Source organism: Grampus griseus (assembly GCF_964374135.1).
Source record: "Grampus griseus genome assembly, chromosome: 2".
NCBI classification, from domain to species: domain Eukaryota; kingdom Metazoa; phylum Chordata; class Mammalia; order Artiodactyla; family Delphinidae; genus Grampus; species Grampus griseus.
In genome coordinates, this window is record NC_139018.1 from 9936887 (window position 1) to 9955647 (window position 18761).

The window sequence follows — 18761 nt, forward strand, 5'->3', positions numbered from 1 at the left end:
GCAGGGCCGGATTAGCGGGGCTTTAGCGGGACAGTGCTCATTAACAGGGGCTGATCCCCAGCTTTTCTTCCCCTTGGAATGACGCTCCCAGTGTCCTTCCTGAGACAAAGGTGTCACTGGATCAGGCTAATGAGGTTGATTGTGCCTTAAATTGGCGACGGCTCTCTTCACGGCTTAGGACACACACAATTCTGTGGGTCACTTGGGAAGGGCTCCTAGCTTTTAAAGACAGTGAATTTATAACAGAAAGTGGTGATGGAGTTAAAATCTGTATCCATATCTATTTCATCTCTCTCTCTATCATATCTCTATCTCTATCTCTATATCTATCTATGCAGGCTTACAGAGAGATATCTTGGGTTTCATTCCAGGTCACCACAATAGACTGAATATCACAGTAAAGGGAGTCACATGAATTTTTTGGTTTCCCAGTGCATATAAAAGTTATATTTACACTATACAATAGTCTACTAAGTGTGCAATAGCATTATGTCTGTCTCAACTTTCCACATGCCTTCCTTACAAAGCTTAATCATTTCTAGCTTTTGATTTAAAGTAAGAAACACGCGACTCTTCTTTCACATGAACACTTAAACGGTAACCATTGTAGGGTTATTAATTGGCTTAATTTCAAGACTGTTGTATCTCAGAGAATAGGGAGACTCGAGGAGGAGGAGGGAGATGGGGGAGTAGCTGGTTGTTGGAGCAGTCAGAACACACACATCATTTATTGGTCAAGTTTACCGTCTTCTGTGGGCACAGCTCTTGGTGCCCCCAAACAATGACAGTAGTAACATGAAAGATCACTGGCCACAGTCACCATAACGAATATAATAATAACGAAAATGTTTGAAGTAATACCAGAATTGCCAAAATGTGGCACAGAGCTGTGAAGTGAGAAAATGCTGTTGGAAAAATGGCATCAGTAGACTTGCTCGACGCAGGGTTGCCACAGTTAAACCAGGTGTGCCTGTATCCCTATCTCTATCTCTATACCCAAATCTGTCCCATAGGAAAACACAAGTATTCATTCATTTCTATTTTTTTTCTTTCTTTTTTTAGGATTCCATAAACCATTCATGCCCGTGTAAAATTTTAAACTATACAGGACGGTGTAAGTAAGGAGTGAAAATCTTCCCTTCCTCTTTAATGCTTTAAAAAAAAATTTTATCAGAGTATAGTTGGTTTAAAATACTGTGTTAGTTTCAGGTGTACAGCACAGTGATTCAGTTATACATATACATATATTCATTCTTTTTCAGATTCCTTTCTCATATAGGTTATTATACAATATAGAGTTCCCTGTGCAGGGTCCTTGTTCGTTATCTATTTTATATATAGTAGTGTGTATATGTTAATCCAAAGTTCCTAATTTATCCCTCCCCTTCATGTTTCCCCTCTGGTAAGTTTTTTTTTGAAATCTGTGAGTCTCTTTCTGTCTTGTAAATAAGTACATTTATATCATTTTTTTAAAAAAATTAGATTCCACATATGAGTGATATCATATATTTGTCTTTCTCTGTCTGACTTACTTAGTATGATAATCTCTAGGTCCATCCCTGTCACTGCAAATGGCATGATTTGATTCTTTTTTATGGCTGAGTAATATTCCATTGTATATATGTACCACGTCTTCTTTATCCATTCATCTGTTGGTGGACGTTTAGGTTGCTTCCATGTCTTCTTGGCTATTGTAATAGTGCTGCAATGAACATTGGGGTGCGTGTATCTTTTTGCATTTTCGTTTTCTCTGTATATATGCCCAGGAGTGGGATTGCTGTATCATATGGTAGTTCTATTTTTAGTTGTTTAAGGAACATTTAATGCTTTTCTTGAGGGAGAACCACTGTTTAAAGTTTGGAAGTCCCAGGCCATCTCTCTCTCTCTGTCTCTCTCTGAACGGGTATGTGTGTTTTCATTAAACAATGCATCGTGAGCAACTCATGAACTTCTCCGTGTGTCATGTAGATCAGTCTCCTGCTCTCAGTGGGAACCAGTGTGCCTGATTTCTTGACCCATCTCCTTATTGCTACATAGGAAGCCACTTCTGACCTTTAACTGTCACAGGTGACACTCAGAGACCACTGGGCAAGGCTCCTATTTGCCCTTTCCCCCGGGGGACAGGATCCCACAGGAGGAGTTGCTGGCTAGTCACACTGCCCCCCTGCAGGTGTCAGTCTTAGCTGTGCCAGGCTGAGAGGTGGGGGTGACGACAGCCTGGCACAGCCTGTCTCTCGCTAATAGAGAGGTTGGCATGTTTTGTACTGCTTGTTGGCGTTTCTTCTCTCTTACGTGAATTGCCTGTTCATACCCTTCCCCATTTTTCGATGGGACCGTTGGCCCTTTACTGTCAGAGCTTTAAGCCGGCCAGGCAACCTCTGGCCTTTATGTGTGCTCCAAATATTTTCTCTCAAGCTGTCATTTGTATTTCCACTTTATCTGTGGTCTTTTGCTGTATAGAACGTTTACTCTTTATGGAGTAAAATTTGTGAATCTATTTCTCAAAGGCTTCCGGATTCTGTCTTGCTTAGAAGGGCCTGCTCTACTCCAAGATTATGACACTAGTTGTCTGTACTTTTTTCTAGTACTTTTATAGTTTGATTGATTGCATGTCGGTCTTTAATCCACCTGGAATTTATTGCAGGATGATGTAACAGTTTACTTTTACATTTTTCAAGGTGATGGTCAGTTGTTTCAATGCTCTTTACTATATAATCAATCACCCCCCACCACTGATTTGTAATATAGCATTATCTCTATTATTCTGTGACATCCTATCCCTATCTATCTATCTATCTATCTAACTATCATCTCCCCCTTGGTTGTGTTCCATTGGTTCATTTGTCTGTTACCATGTTGTGTAACTAGCCTAGTTTTATGGTACCTCTGAATATCTGATGGGGTAATATCTTGTTCTCCTCCATTAGTTTTTTTCCCTCCATAAATTTAGCAGCTAATTTTGTTTTGCCATTTAATTTTTAAATCCCAGAGAAGTAAATATCTGTTGGTATTTTGATTGGAATCACACTGGACTTTATAGATTAATTTGCAGAGAATGCATCTTTACAATATTGAGTATCACCATCCAGGAATATGGTGTATCAGTTACCTCTTGCTGTCTAACAAAGCATCCTGAAACTCAGTAGGCTTAAAACACATCTATTTATTATTGGTCACAAGTCCATAAGATGGCTGGACATGGCGGATCTGGGCTGGGCTTGTCTGGGTAGCTCCCCTTCAAGTTACAGATACATCTGGTTGGGCTTAGCTCCTCACTGAAATTGGGGCTTAGGTCAGCTCCATTTTTATTCCTTTTGGGCATCAGGTCTGGGATAAGCTTCTTTCATGGCAATGGGAGAGATGCAGGAAAGCAAGCAGAAGTGTCTTAAGACCTAGAGTCCAAATTGCACACTGTTACTTCTGCTTACATGCTGTTGGCCAAAGCAAGTCACATGGTTTAGCCTAGAATCAAGGGATGGAGGAATATACTCTGCCCACAAGGAGGCCAAGGTAAGGAATGGATTCAGACAGAGATGAAGAATTGGGGCCAGTAATGCTGTTGACCGCAGGGTATACCTTGTATTTAGCTAGTTCTTCTTGTTTGTTTTTTAGTAAAGTTTTATGGTGTTTTGCATATAAATTGCACAATGCTCGTTAGGTTTATTCCTAGGCATTTTACAGTTCTCATCGTGTTAGTGAGATCTTTTTTCCATTACACATTACAATCGTGTTTTTTTGGCATACAGAGAAATAATTGATTTTTGTTTTTTTATATCATATCCAACCACTTTATCAAACTCTTACAGGTTCAGCATGATATTCAGTGGATTTACTAGGTGGATAATCATATTATCTGAAACTATAATAATTTTGCCTGTTCTTTTCCTATATTTGTTTCTCTTATTTCTTTTCCTTACCTTATTGCATGCACCAAGTCCTCCAGAAAATAGTGAATGTCACGGTGTTGGTGGCAGGCATCCTTGTTTTCTTCTTTAAAGGGATTGCTTCTGGGTTCCACTGACAAATATTATATTTGCTCTTGGTTGTTCCATGACAAATAACGGTAAATACTTAAAGTGAAATAGGCCTCCTTCTGGAAAATTTAAAAGTTTCAAAGTCAGTGTGAGGAAGGTACATCCATGCAGTAACGAATTGTTAGTTTGCAATCTTTTGGCTGCAAGAAACAGATATCAACTCAACCCACCTTAATTAAAAAAAAAACAAAAACAAAATGGTGCTTATTATAAGGATGTAGGGCAGGAGCACAGGTAAGCTTTTTTTAAAATATGGAATGCTTCACAAATTTGCGTGTCATCCTTGTGCAGGGGTCATGCTAATCTTCTCTGTATTGTTCCACTTTTAGTATATGTGCTGCCAAAGTGAGCCCAGAGCTAAGCTTGATGAAGGCCTTAGAAGGTCACTCAGGTTCTCCCTTCGTCTCTCATCTCCATTCCTTTTTGTGTCTCTGCTTTATTTTTATGTCCCTGCAGACCTACGTTCTCTGTTCCCCATGTCACAGGGCAAACCATGCTTACCAGCCACATGAACAAGGTCTCATTCCTTCTTTCTCTGTCTCTCATCACTCTCTCTATTTCTCCATGACTCAACTCCAGATTCTAAGGGAAGGAACTCTGATCAGCCCTAAATGAGTTGGATGTGCTCCCCCTTCCCCCCCAAAACTCCATGGTCAGGGCACAGAAATGCTTCATTCTACCTGGTCAAGAGCATCCCCCCCTCTGGATCTGGGGAGGTAAGGGGAGGTTGTTTTGGATGGAAGACATTCCATAGATGTCACTTGTACAGAGAGTGCCCCCAGCGCAGTGGTAGGAGTACTGGATTTAGAGCTGAGAGACTTCAAGCCAGGTCCTGACTCTGCTTTGGACTCTCTCTTTGACCTTGGAAACGTCAACAGCCCCCAGCCCTCAGCTTCCCTATTTTTTCCAGCTTTATCGGCAAATAAAAATTGTAACTATATTTAATGTGTACAATGTAATATGTTGATATACAAATATGTTGTAAAATAATTACTACAATCAAGCGAATTAATACATCCATCACCTCACATCGTTAACTTTTTTTTTTTTTGGTGTGGCGAGAACATATATGATCTACTCTCTTAGCAAATTTCCAGTGCACGATACAGTAGTATTCACTATAGTCACCATGCTGTACATGAACTCTCCAGAACTTATTCATCCTGCATAACTGAAACTTTGTACCCTGTGGCTAACATCTCCCCATTCCCCTCCTACCCTCAGTGCCTGGCAACCGCCATTCTACTCTCTGCTTCTATGAGTTTGACTTTTTCAGATTCCACTTCTAAGTGAAATCATGCACTATTGGTCTGTGTCTGTCCTATTTCACTAAGCATAATGTCCTTCAGGCTTATCAAGGTTGTCCCAAATGGCAGAATCTCCTTTTTTAAGGGTGAATAATATTCCATTGTATTAATATATACATACCACATTTTCTTTATCCATTGACACACACTTAGATTGATTCCATATCTTAATTATGGTGAATAAGCATCTTCCCCCATTTTAAACATTGAATTAACATCGTCTGTGCTTCTTCCTTGCAGGGCTATTGGGAGAAAGCAATGTATTATTTAATGTGAAAGTATTTTTTGCCCCATAATTACATAATTGTATAATTGCTGTGATGATTTCTTCTTCTGTTTTCTTCCCCTTCCTCCTTCGTACTAAAATATAACTTGTTTCCTCATCATTATAAAAAACGTACAGTATTATTGCCGGAAAACAGAGGGGAAGCCAGTGCCAAAAAAAAGATAATAAAACACCCTGAATCCTGCTGTCAACACTATGTCATAAACGGGTTGTGACCTCAGTTTTCTCTCCTTTTTCCTTTTTTTTTCCTACATTCACTGTTTTTCTTTTTATTTATTTATTTATTTATTTATTTTGACTGTGTTGGGTCTTCATTACTATGCACGGGCTTTTCTCTAGTTGCAGCACGGGGGCTACTCTTCATTGTGGTGCACGGGCTTCTCATTGCGGTGGCTTCTCTTGTTGTGGAGCACGGGCTCTAGACGTGTGGGCTTCAGTAGTTGTGGCACGCGGGCTCAGTAGTTGTGGTGCACGGGCTTAGTTGCTCCGTGACATGTGGCATCTTCCAGACCAGGGCTGGAACCCGTGTCCCCTGCATTGGCAGGCAGATTCTTAACCACTGCGCCACCAGGGAAGTCCCCATTCTCTTTTTTAAAACAAAACTAGAATCCTTCAAGGGAGGTCTTTGTCCCAAGTATTTCCTCCTCTGGGGACTGAGTGGGAGTGGCACTTGGAGATAGAATCATTAGGGACCCAACATTTTGGAGAGAAAATGAGAGAGAAGGGTGAGGGGAAACCAGCCTGGACCTCTCACACTGCCTGTCCCCCCACCGTGGGCTTTCCTTCCTCTCTCCTTCCAGGTTCCTTCGAGGGGCCAAGGGACCACTGCTGGGTGGGGGTGGGCTGAAAGCAACACCCCTCCCGTCTCCCCACTTCTCCTCTCTCAACATGCATCTTCTCAACCTCCCCGACCTGTGAGGCAAAACTCTACCGGCCTTCCTCTTACCTCCAGACTCTGCCATCTCTTTATGACTTTTTTCACCAAGAGCACCCACCCAATTTAATTTATCCCACTAAACCTGTACAGACATCCACTGGTGGGGAGACCCTACAGGAGTCTGGGCTTGGGCAACGAAGCCACTCCTGACTCTGCTGACGTACCTGACCTGTCAGAGGCCATGGGCCCTGCTGGTGGAGCATTATTTTGGCCTCCTTTTTAGGCTGCTGGGGAAGAGGGGGTGGGGTCCTGGGGCCGGCCAGTTGTTGGGGAGCGAGATGTGCTTTCCAGGAAGGTGGGTGGAGATTTATGCCACAAGCCTAGGAAAGATACAAAGAAAAAGCACAACATGCCCATTGGTTAAAAACTTGGGCTCCTGAGTCAGCTGTCTAAGTGCAGACTGGGGCCCTGAGATCATGGGAAAGTCATTTAATCTCCAAACCTCAGTTTCCTCATCTGTGAAATGGGGATGTCGAGGGTCTGATCTGGAGAAGTAACACCCGATTTGTAGTGTTTGCCAGCTTCCACGGTATAAACGCTCTCATCGTGGATGATTTCAAACCACCAACATGAAGCCAGGGAAGGCAGAGCTGGGAAGAGACTACAGCCACACACCACGATATACCATTTCCAACACACTGATACACTGTTTGTCAATAGCTCCCAAAGCCTAGGTGATAGTAAAATGTAGTAGAATAATTAGGAAGTGATGAGTTTTGAGTACGTATTACCTATGCTTTTAATATAATTTACTTAATTGTAAGTTCATATACTTTAATTTTTAATAATAACTGTTTAACAGACAGCTCACAAAGTTTCCAAAAATTTAACAACTTGCTCGTGAGAGCCCATAGGAGCTGACGCAGGCACGGGCACGATGGGTCGTCCCAGGGATTCAATGAAATAAGCAGGGAACCCAGCATCGTGCTTGCCATGTCACGGGGCATCTCAAACCTTGGTGTGTGTAGCCTCGTCTACAGGGCTGATGAAGGACACAGACGCTCAAGTGAGCTGAAGTAAGATGAGGCCTGGGCCTTCGTGGTTTTTCCAGATTCCCAGGTGATTTTGATATGACCTGAGTTTGAAAACCACTGGTATGTGGTGGTAGAATATGACGCTGCCCAATAAATATTAGCTTGAACTGTACCAAGTTGTCAATACCTACTGACCTGTTCAGTTGGCGATTTCACATGATTCAGCCTAGTAACTCTTCCCTGTTCCTGATTGGAACTAATAAAGAAACTACAGAAATAAAGCAGGTGGAAAATGGACATACAGATGAGGCTGATACTGAGAACGTGGCCTCCATCTATGGGCCGTTGGCGCCCTAGGACTGCGCCCCGGAAGGAAGCACTTCCCGGCGTGGGGGTCACAGGGCACGTGGGGTTGAGCCGGAGGAGTGAAGCAGGTGGTCCCACAGGGAACCGCCCATCCTGTTAGCCAGTCCCCTTCCCAGACTCACCAGTCAGGTAGCCAGGGCTGATCTGCCAAAAAAGAGTCAACAACTGATATGGGGCATGAAATACACCCTTTTCTCTCCTCTCCAAGACGTAGTGCAGCCTTGGTCCTCAGGATGGGGTCCGTGGGTCAGCAGCATTGGACTCACCTGGGAGCTTGATAGAAATGCACCCCGACCTGAGGCCCACAGATTCAGATGCTAGACCCCCAGGGCTGCCCGTGCACATTCACGTTCCGTCCTGGAGGAAGCAGACGACTCACATGGAAAGGAATAAGCGCTCCTGGATGGTGAGCGACGTGAGTTCCCCGAGGGTGGGGTCCGGTCTGTTTCGGTTTTGTTGTTGTTATTAACGGCTTTATTGAGGTATAGTTTACATCTTATAAAACACACCCGTTTTAAGTATATGAATTCTATACTTACTATTTTTAGCATATTTACAGATTGGTGCCACCGTCACCACGATCTAATTTCAGAACATTTCCATCATCCCCAAAAGAATTCTTGTGCCCATCTGCAGTCATTCCCCATTTCCACTCCCAGCCTTAAGCGAACAGTAATCTACTTTGTATCTCTTTAGACTTTTTTGGACATTTCATATAGATGGAATCATACAATACGTGTTGTTTTTTTCCCCCATCTTTAACGAGATATAATTGACCGATAACACTGTGTAAGTTTAAGGTGTACGGTGTGTAGGTTTTATACATTTATGTATCGCAAAATGATTGCCCCATAGCATTAGCTAACACCTCCATCCCGACACTTAATTACCCTTTCGGTTTTGTGGTGAGGATATTTGAGATCTGCTCTCACAGAAACTTTGAAATATGCGATTCCGTGTTGTTAGCTGTAGTCAGCAAGTAGGTAATACAGTGTTGTTGGCTGTAGTACATCACATCCGCAGAATTTATTCATCTTATAGCTGGAAGTTTGTACCTTTGACCAACATTTCCCCATTTCCCCCACCGCCTAAGGCCTTGGTCTGGTTTGTTCATTGCTTTCTTCTTAGCACCTGAAACAGTGTGGATGGAATCAACGTGGGTTTGTGTATTTTGGTGGGAAAGGTGGGGACCCGGATCTGGACTCAGGGGAGAGATTAGCATCCCTGCTGGGCCGCTTGCCGACTGTGGAAACTTGTACCAGACATTTAATATCTCTGGGGCTCCGTATTCCTGTCTGCAAAATGGGATTAGCAACAACTGCCTTAAAGGCTTGCTGCGAGAAGAAAATAAGATAATACTGCAGCCTGGGAGCACTTAGCACTGAGTGGTGAATACATGCAACACAGTCTCTAAAAACCCTGTGCCCGAGGGTGTGTGTGTGTGTGACTCTGTGTATGTTTCCGTATGTGCGTGTGTATGACTCTGTGTATGTTTCTGTCTGTGTGTCTGTGTGTGTGTGACTCTGTGTATGTTTCCGTGTGTGCGTGTGTATGACTCTGTGTATGTTTCTGTCTGTGTCTCTGTGTGTGTGTGTGACTCTGGTGTATTTCTGTGCGTGTGTATGTGTGTGTGTGAGTGTCTGTTTGTGCATGGAGATGGGGTGAGAGGTGGGTGGAAGGAGTAGGGGCAGACCAGAAGGTAGAAATCCCCCAGATTTGGGTTTGGGGAGCCCATAATTTAAACTCACATCTCCTGGGTGACCTTTGAGTCCAGCGGCCTCTTTAGGGATTATACCCCAAGATGGTTTTCATATTTTCAGGTTTCTTTCCCTTTCTGGTTTTCTTCTTCTCTCCTGGACCACAGTTCTGCCTCTGCTGCTGCCTCTGTTGCAAGCCTGTGCACAGGGTCCTGGTTGTTCCAGTGCCCGGATCTCAGTGACAGAGTTTTTCCCTCTGTTTATCCAGCAGTCACACCTGATTAATCTAAATCAATTTGCAAATGTCTTTATTTACATGGATAATTCTTTGGATAAATAAGAATCCTGTGATATAGTTCACACTGGAACAAAAAAATCCCAGCTCCTTAAAGAAGTTCCCTGACGTGCAGACACCCAGGCCATCCCCGACCATTTTCAGTGTGGCCAAGTGGAATCTGTAGTTGTTCGGCCTGATGTGAGCAGAGAATGAGTCCTTTACAAGTTTCTCTAGAACATGCTCCTCCTACCTCAGATTGTCAAGGTCGTGGTAAATCATCAGAATCTGGCCCGTGTCAGCCCCTTTGGAGGTCAGGACTCTAGGGGACTGGGGCTCCTGTAAGAAAGTACCACAAACTGAGTGGCTTAAACAACAGAAATTTATTCTCTTATATAGATCTGGAGGCTGGAAGTCCAAAATCTAGGTGTCGGCAGGGCCGTGCTCCTTCCAGTGGCTCTAAGGGGGGATCCTTCCTTGCCACTCCTGGCTCCTGGTGGTGGCCGGCAATCCTCGGCATTCCTTGGCTTGTAGCTGCATCCCTCCCATCTCTGTCTCCATCATCACATGGCCTCCGCTCCTGTGTGTTTCTCTCTTTGTCTCTTCTCCTTTTCTTATAAGGACACCGGTCCTATTGGATTAGAGGTCTGTCCTATTCCATTATGATTTCATCCTCACTAATTATATCTGCAATGATGTATTTCCTGCTATTCTGAGGTCCTGGGGGTTAGAACCTCAACATATCATTTGGGGGAACACAGTTTGCTCTTTGTTTTGTTTTGTTTTTGGTCGCACGGTGCGGCATGCGGGATCTTAGTTCCCCAACCAGGGATTGACCCCATGCCCCCCTGCATTGGGAGCATGGAGTCTTAACCACTGGACCGCCAGGAAAGCCCTTGGGGAGACACAGTTTAACCCATAACAGAAAGAGGTTTGGTGCCGGGACATCTGGTTTCACATCCCAGCCATGCTTTTTGCTGACCGTGGGCAGATGGTTTTCTCCTTGCGACTTGCTTCCTGTCTCCGGACGATGACTGTAACAGGCTCTGCCTGCCAGGACTGACCTGTGATCAAATGAGATGATGTAAATTGCTCGGCCTAGAGCCCATCCTCCATAGCATTTCTTCTGTCTCCTTCCTACAGGCCAAACTGGGAAGTAGGAAATATTTGTCTTCTAAGCTTCCCATGAGAAAAGTTTGCAGTATCTGGAAGAGTTTCTGTGGCAAATGAAATCCACGTTCACATTTTCAGAATGCACAGTGCCATGTGGATTGGATAGTAAGGAGGGTCAGTCCTTGGGTGCCATCCTAACCGACAGCCATCCACCCGGTTGTTGCAGATGACGCGGGAGCCCACTGGGTTCACTGGGCTTCAGGAGTGCTGTAGTCTGCTAACATTTATGAACACAGAGCTGTTACTAAATAAAAGAGCTTAAGAAACCCCACGAGACGTGAGATCCCTCATTATTCAAATCTGGAAGTCAGTCTTGCCTCTGTGCCCCCTCTGAGCCTTGAATACACCCCATAGGGCCCTGATGTGGTATTGAAACTGTGATTCTGTCTCCCTGTAAACTGTGAGTCCTGAGAGCAGGGTGACGGTGCTATTTATTTCTCTACCCAGAATGTTCCAGTTATTTATTGCCATATAACAAACCACACTGAAACTTAGTGGTTTAAAATAACATGTCATTACCTCGAGGCTTGCGGAGGTTGAGTAGGCTCAGCTGGGCGGTTTTCACATGACACAGTTGTGATGGGAGGGGGGCTGGGGTTGGACTCATCGGAAGGACTCGCTACGTGGCTTCTCCCGCATAGTGACTTCTGGGTGGTTGGAGTCCTTCTGGGGATTCAGGGCTCCAAAGCATATGCCTGAAAAAGACAGAGCCAGGTAGGGTCTGTATTGCTCTCATGAATGAGCCTCCAAACCCAAGCTGGGTCTCTTCTAAGAGAGTCACAGAGGCCAGCGCATAGTCGAAGGGAGGCCAATCAGACATGCCTTTTAATGGGAGGAGCATCAGAAAATTTACAGGCATGTCTTTTTTTCTTGCGGTACGCGGGCCTCTCACTGCTGTGGCCTCTCCCGTTGCGGAGCACAGGCTCCGGACACGCAGGCTCAGCGGCCATGGCTCACGGGCCCAGCCGCTCCGCGGCATGTGGGATCTTCTCGGACCGGGGCACGAACCCGTGTCCCCTGCATCGGCAGGCGGACCCTCAACCACTGCGCCACCAGGGAAGCCCTACAGGTATGTTTTAAGACCTTCATGGAATAGGCAAGAGAGTTGCTGTCTTACTTTTTAATTTTTAAAAAAGGTGACAAGAATGCTTCTCAAGCAGTTCCCAATCCACATGTTAGGTATAAATTAAACTACTGTTGAATTCTGAAGATGCTAATCCATGTTCGCGTGCTAGATTCTTTTTTTTTTTTTTTAAAGAAACTCAGAATTGGGCAATTAGTTAGATCTTAGCCTCTTAGGAAATCATCACACACACACAAGAAGAGTTACGTATTACTGCTGGCACCCATGAGTCATTTTTATCACCCAATGAAAGGTCTAGTTTCGTTAAAAACACTTGGAGGATTCATCTAATATGAAGTTGCTACAACTACAAGCATAAACTTTTTGTTTTTTACCTTATCTCAAGATTTTCTTTCTTCTTGGTCATTATAAAAGAGGATTATTACTAGTGTGAGGGCAGACCTCACAGAGAGCACACAGTAGGTGCTCAGTATGTGTGTGCAGAATTGACTTGCTGTAAAACTGCATCAGTGAATTCCAATCTATGGTTAAGCAGACATTGTCTAAGCGATGACCATAGGAACAGCTGGTCTTAGTATATACCCTGAAGGCTCAAAGCTTGCTTTATCACAGAGCTGGATGAGAATAATTGTGGTGTACAGTATTAGGGTTCCCTCAGAGAAGCAGAATAGCTGTGGGTGTCATAGGGGATTTATTATAGGCATTTGACCTTACACATCTTGGGAACCAGTTAAACTGTCTACGTCAGTGTGTCGTCCCCAAGTCTGCTGTGGGTCTGCGGCCAGCAGGGTTGGCAACAGGAAAAGAAGATGACCTTGCAGTGGGGAGAACGAGGTCAATTTCGAAGCCAGGAGGATAGGCTGAAACCCCCAGGAGGCTGTGTCTCATTGGATCTCCGGTTGGTCTTTTATTTCCTCAAAGCCCACGACGCTGATGCTTTAAGGTGAGCTGCAGACGAGCTGGTACTTCCCCAGAGAAGCACCTGGCCCAGGTGGACACGAACAGGTTCATTCACATAAAGTGACCCAGGATTTGGGACCCTGACAGACACGCTGAGCAGCAGCTGAGGGAGCTGTGGGTGTGGATGCTGCTGTCTCCCCAAAGTGAGCCAGGAGACCCGTAATGATGGGTGTGAGCCCCAGTACCATCTGCTCTACACCCTCCATGGGGGCTGGGGGTGCAGAATTCATGTTGAACAGGTGGCATTTTCTTCCTGTGCAGGGAAGAGGGTACACACGCCCATGGTTGGTGGACATGCAGTTACTACAACCTCTCGGGGAGTAACTTGGCAAAATGTATTAAAATTACACACACGTGCCCCATTGACCCAGAATCCCACTCCTGGGAATCCTTATACTAATAATGTAAGCATATATGTTCAACGTTGAATAAATTGTGGATAATTCATAGTAATAGATCGTTCTCAATAGTTCATTAAAAATAGTGAATTAGCACGATATCTGGGGACCTGGAGCAATTTGCATGAGGTATTAAAAGAGAAGCTGGAGCAGAGTGTGTATGCTTTGAACGTATGTTTTCCTAAAGCAATGACAGAAATATTTTGTATATGTATATATACATGTATGTGTGGTCTTATATGTTTAGAAATAATTTTACAAGCATAGGGAAATATGGAAAAGGTCAATACTAGGTTGCTAAGGTTGGTTAAGTGGGGTGGGGTGGGGTGAGGAAGTGGACAGGGAGCCACATGAAGAGAAAAAGGCAAATGTAAGACTGGGCCAAACACAGCTCTAACACCATTTGATGAAGATGATCTCTCTTAAACCATCAATCAGGGTTATGCATGTGTGTTTATACGTAATTTATCTCTATGAATACTCTATACCTTGAAGTGTATTTAGCCTGTTATTAATATAGTCACTCCATCCTTCTAAGTCTTACTTTTTACATGACAAATTATTTTCCATCACTTTTCCATTCACTTTCAATCTGTGTGCCTTTATAATTAAAGTGCATCACTTTTAGACAAGCTGAAGTTGGGTCTCTTTTATCCATTCTGACCATTCTACTTTTTAATTGGAGTGTTTAGACCATTAACATTTAATATGATTATTGATGGGATTGACTTTATTTTATTTATTACTTATTTTCTGTTTGTCCCTCTGCTACTTTTTAACTGTTTTTAAGAATAATTTTAAATTCCCAGAGAAGGTACAAAGATAACTACAGACTGAATGTTTGTGTCCCCCCTCCATATTCATGAAAGTTGGAATCCTAACCCTTGATGTGATGGTTTTTGGAGGTGGGGCATTTGGGAGGTGAATAGGTCATGAGGAGGGAGCCCTCATGAAGGGGATTAGTGCCATTATGAAAGAGGAGGAAACACAGGATCCCTCTCTTTCTTTTTTTTGTGAGGATACAACAAGAAAATGGCCATCTGCAAACCAGGAAGAGGACTCTCACCGGAACCCAACCATGCTGGCACCCTGATCTTGGACTTCCAGCTTCCAGAACTCTGAGAAATAAATTTCTGTTGGATATAAGCCACCCAGACTATGGTATTCTGTTATAGCAGCCTGAACAGACTGAAACACTAGTACAGAGAGTTTTGGTTCCCCCTATTGTTAACATCTTACACTATAACTTACAATGGTACAACTGTCACAAGCAAGAAGCCAACATTGGCCCATTACTGTAAACTAGACTCCAGACTTTATTTGGATTTCACCAGTTTTTCCATTAATGTCCTCTTTCCAATACAGGGTACCACGTTGCATTTAGTCATCATGCCCTCTTAGTCACCTTTGGTCTGTGATAGTTTCTCAGTCTTTTCTTGTTTTTCATGATGTTGATTGACAGTCTTGAGGAGTCCTGGCCAGGTATCCTGTAGAATGTTTTCCAACTTGGGCTTGTCTGATGTTTTTCTCATGCTTAGACGGGGTTTTGGAGTCTTGGAAAGACTACCGTAGATGTGAAGTACCTTTTTCATCACATCGTATCAGAGGGTTCATGTCATATCAACATGCCTCATCACTGGTGACGTTGAGCTTTATCACTTGGTCAAGGTGGTGTTTGCCAGGCTTCTCCACTGTAAAGGTACTATTTTCCCTTTTTTATACCCTCCTCTTTGGAAGCCAGTCACTAAATCTCGTCCACCCTCAAAGGAATTAACCTCTACATCCTAGAGAGGGAGCTTCTACATATATTATTTGAAATTCTTTTGTAAGGAAGATTTGTTTCTTGTTCCTATTTATTCCATCATTTGTTTATATTATTAATAGGATGGACTCACATATATTTCTTTTATACTTTGGGTTATAATTCAGTTCCGTGTTATTTATTTTGTTGTTCAAATTGTTCCAGCTTTGGTCACTGGGAGCACTTTCAGGTTGGTTCCTGTGTCCCTTTGGCTTGTCCCTATTCTAAAGTTTTATGATTGGATCTACCCTGAGCTTTTCAACTTTTCAGCTATATGAGCCAATAAGAATCCCCTCCCCACTTTTTATTGCTTAACTTAATTGAGTTGGATATCTGTCAACTGCAAGTGAAAACAGACCTGATATAATGTATACTATATATATCTGATATGTAACAGATGTAATATATACCAGACTCAGATAAAGTAGGACTGTTAAAGTTATTATTGAGGATTATTAAGCAAATATTAAAATAAGCGGAAAAATGATCATACCCCAAATTTAGGCCAGTAGAGTTACTGGTCTTGAACAGGAAAAATGATCATACCCCAAATTTAGGCCAGTAGAGTTACTGGTCTTGAACAGTTACTGGTCTTGAACAGATAGGCCAGTAGAGTTACTGGTCTTTGAGTTTCCTGGCAGCCAAAGCAAAAATAGAAATGTGATGAGTTATATAACACTTGTCTGATTAAAGGAAACATACCAACCTCTTAAGAGAGATAAAGTTATCCTTGATTCAAATGTCACAAATATTTTCTCATGAGGATCCTTACTTGTGAGAATATTAAGCAGCATAAGGATTTTCCTAAAGATGCCATAACATTCCAATATAAAAGCAAAAGACCTTATTATTTCAGTGCAATTTAGTAAAGGCATTTCTGTAAGAAGTTAAGTTCTTATACTCTATAAACTTGATATACACTGAGCACTTAGGAAACTGGAGGAATGGATCAATAATCTGTCTTAGACTATCTTTTCCAAATACCCTTGGATATCTGAAGGATAGAAGCCAAACTACTTCTTTAAAAATAATACACACAGTACACACATATTACTTAAAGGGTAGTCTCTAGGTCAGGTGCACACACACACACACATACACACACAGCCTGGCAGGGTTGAATCCCAGTTTGTAGCTGTTCAGAATAAGACTAGTAAGAAAAACATTCATCTCTGAGGAGGAGTATAAACTGTAGAGATAAAAAAAAAAAAAAAAAAAATCTCTAGGCCAGGATTCCAACTCTAGTATTTGAACTGGAGACTTAACATTGCAGTTTCCACTGATGCTAGTGAATTTTGTGTCTATTTCTCTACCTCTCAAGCCCAACACACTCCTTCTAACTTTTCTGCAGCATTTAGTGAGATTATTCCTGAAGAAAGTGCTCCTAACACACTAAGGTTAATAGGTTTGAATGCAAGGGGAAGTGAGCCCAAAGAAAATCCCCTCCCAGATATTTGCTTTCATTCCTGTTGCTTTTCCCCTTCCTCACAACTTCAAATGTGCTGCACCTTGGCATCTGCAGGCTAAAACTCCCTGCCGGGCATTCCAGGCCTGGCCCCTCTCGATCTATATCAGAGCTCCAAACCCACGTTTCATCTGCATTCAGGGGCCCACCTCACAGGGAGCTGGCCCACCTCCTGACTTGGATGCCATCTCCAGAAAGGTTTACCTTCCAGAAGCTAAGTGAGTTAATCCGTTTACCGAGGGTTTGGCTGCCTCTCGCCTTCTAATGGTATTTTCCTGTCACCGACCAGCTGTCTCTTCTGTCATTGAGTTTCTATAGCGCTGTAGGATTTAAAGCAGGATAGATTAGCCTAAGCGAAAGACTTTGAATCACATCGCTCCAGTAGAGCTTAGGAGTTCCAGTTCCTAGGGAGGCTGTTGGCTTGGAAGGAACCCCAGATAGCATCCCGAACGCAGGCCTTGGAGGAACAATTTGTTCAAAACACTCGAAGGCTGATCTAAGTCAGCATGGCCGAAATGTGGACCAGCCATACGCTGCACACCAGTCAGCCTAACATCTGTGTGACGGTTTACTTGATACTTCTTCGAATCGTTTTGTGTTTTAAAACTTAAATGCATTTATTTAAATATGAGATTAGAGAGCGGGACGTTTGGCTTGCGAGCGGGAACCTCTTAGTCGTGCACGGAGAAAGTACGATTTAGAAAGGCGTGATGTTGAGAAGGGCAAGAAGATTTCTGTTCAGAAGTGTGCCCAGTGCCATACTGTGGAAAAGGGAGACAAGCACAAGACTGGGCCAAATCTCCATGGTCTGTTTGGGCAAAAGACAGGTCAGGCTGTCGGCTTCTCTTACACAGATGCCAACAAGAACGAAGGCATCACCTGGGGAGAGGAGACGCTGATGGAGTATTTGGAGAATCCCAAGAAGTACATCCCTGGAACAAAAATGATCTTCGCTGGCATTAAGAAGAAGGCAGAAAGGGCAGACTTGATAGCATATCTCAAAAAAGCTACGAATGCGTAATAGTTGGCCACGGCCTTATTTATCATGAAGCCGATGTCTCATGACTTTTTATGTGTACCATATTTAAATTGATCTCATACACTAGAATTCAGATCATGAATGGCTGATGTAATATTTCTGTCCCGATTTAAATAAGATTGGCTTGTGGCTAAATGAATATGGTCAGCTTTTTGAATTTTGCTAGTAATTCTGGTTCAACAAGTACTATCACTGTTTTCCCCTTCTAAAGAGATGATTAAACTTGAATAAGGAAGGTTAAACTTTTCAGGGATATGGTGAACACCTTCTCAAACCCTATAGGAGATTGGTTTTATATTTAGATTTCTATCAGTGGTTATATTAATATATTTAAATCCTGAGAAGTTCCCTTCACTGTCTCATAGACCAGCAAGAGTCACGTGTGTTTCAGTTGTGTTCATTTGCCTGTTAAGGCAAGGGCTGAAGATACACTTACAATGTCCACTTTATCTTTTCGGTCTTAACTATGCCAATTTAATTAAAATTCTCTATCTGATAGATTAAATAAATAAATAAACAAATAAACAAGAAACCGCCTGGGCCTGATCAGCCAGGGCTGCAGGCCCTCCCAGCTCCATGGGGGCTTTGGCTGTGGAGCTGGAAGGCCTTCAGGGGCAAAGGATGGATGTGGTCGTTAACTCCAGTGCCTGTCAGAGCCCAAAGGGGGTTCAGAAGGGAGAAATGGGGAGAGGCCAAGCCAGCTGGGCCTAGGCAGTGGACCTCTCATATCTCCATAGGGCTGTGTTACATCCTTCTCCCACCCACTGCCTTGCATAGCTGCCCCAGACTCAGGGACGGACAGGGGTAACAGATCGTTATAAAGCAGGTGAACTTGCAGTAATGGAGGGTGGGGCAGTGCTAGAAGCCAGCTGTGGAAAAGACACAGGCCCCATCCATCACATTTTAAAAAAAAAGAGTTGTCAAACATATCTCCCTGATTCCACTTTCTGAAAGTCCACTAGGATT

The 18761-nt window shown here is 43.2% G+C and overlaps 1 protein-coding gene across 1 annotated transcript; it reads left to right on the forward strand.

Annotated features, from left to right (window-relative positions):
• Positions 1-17262: 17262 nt before the first annotated feature.
• Positions 17263-17777, forward strand: LOC309818521 (cytochrome c-like; the record flags this gene model as incomplete). The annotated part of the gene is made up of 2 exons (XM_082648257.1): positions 17263-17273; positions 17432-17777. The coding sequence occupies 2 exons, from the start codon at positions 17263-17265 to the stop codon at positions 17775-17777; spliced, it is 357 nt and encodes a 118-aa protein (XP_082504383.1).
• Between the last annotated feature and the right edge of the window lie 984 nt (positions 17778-18761).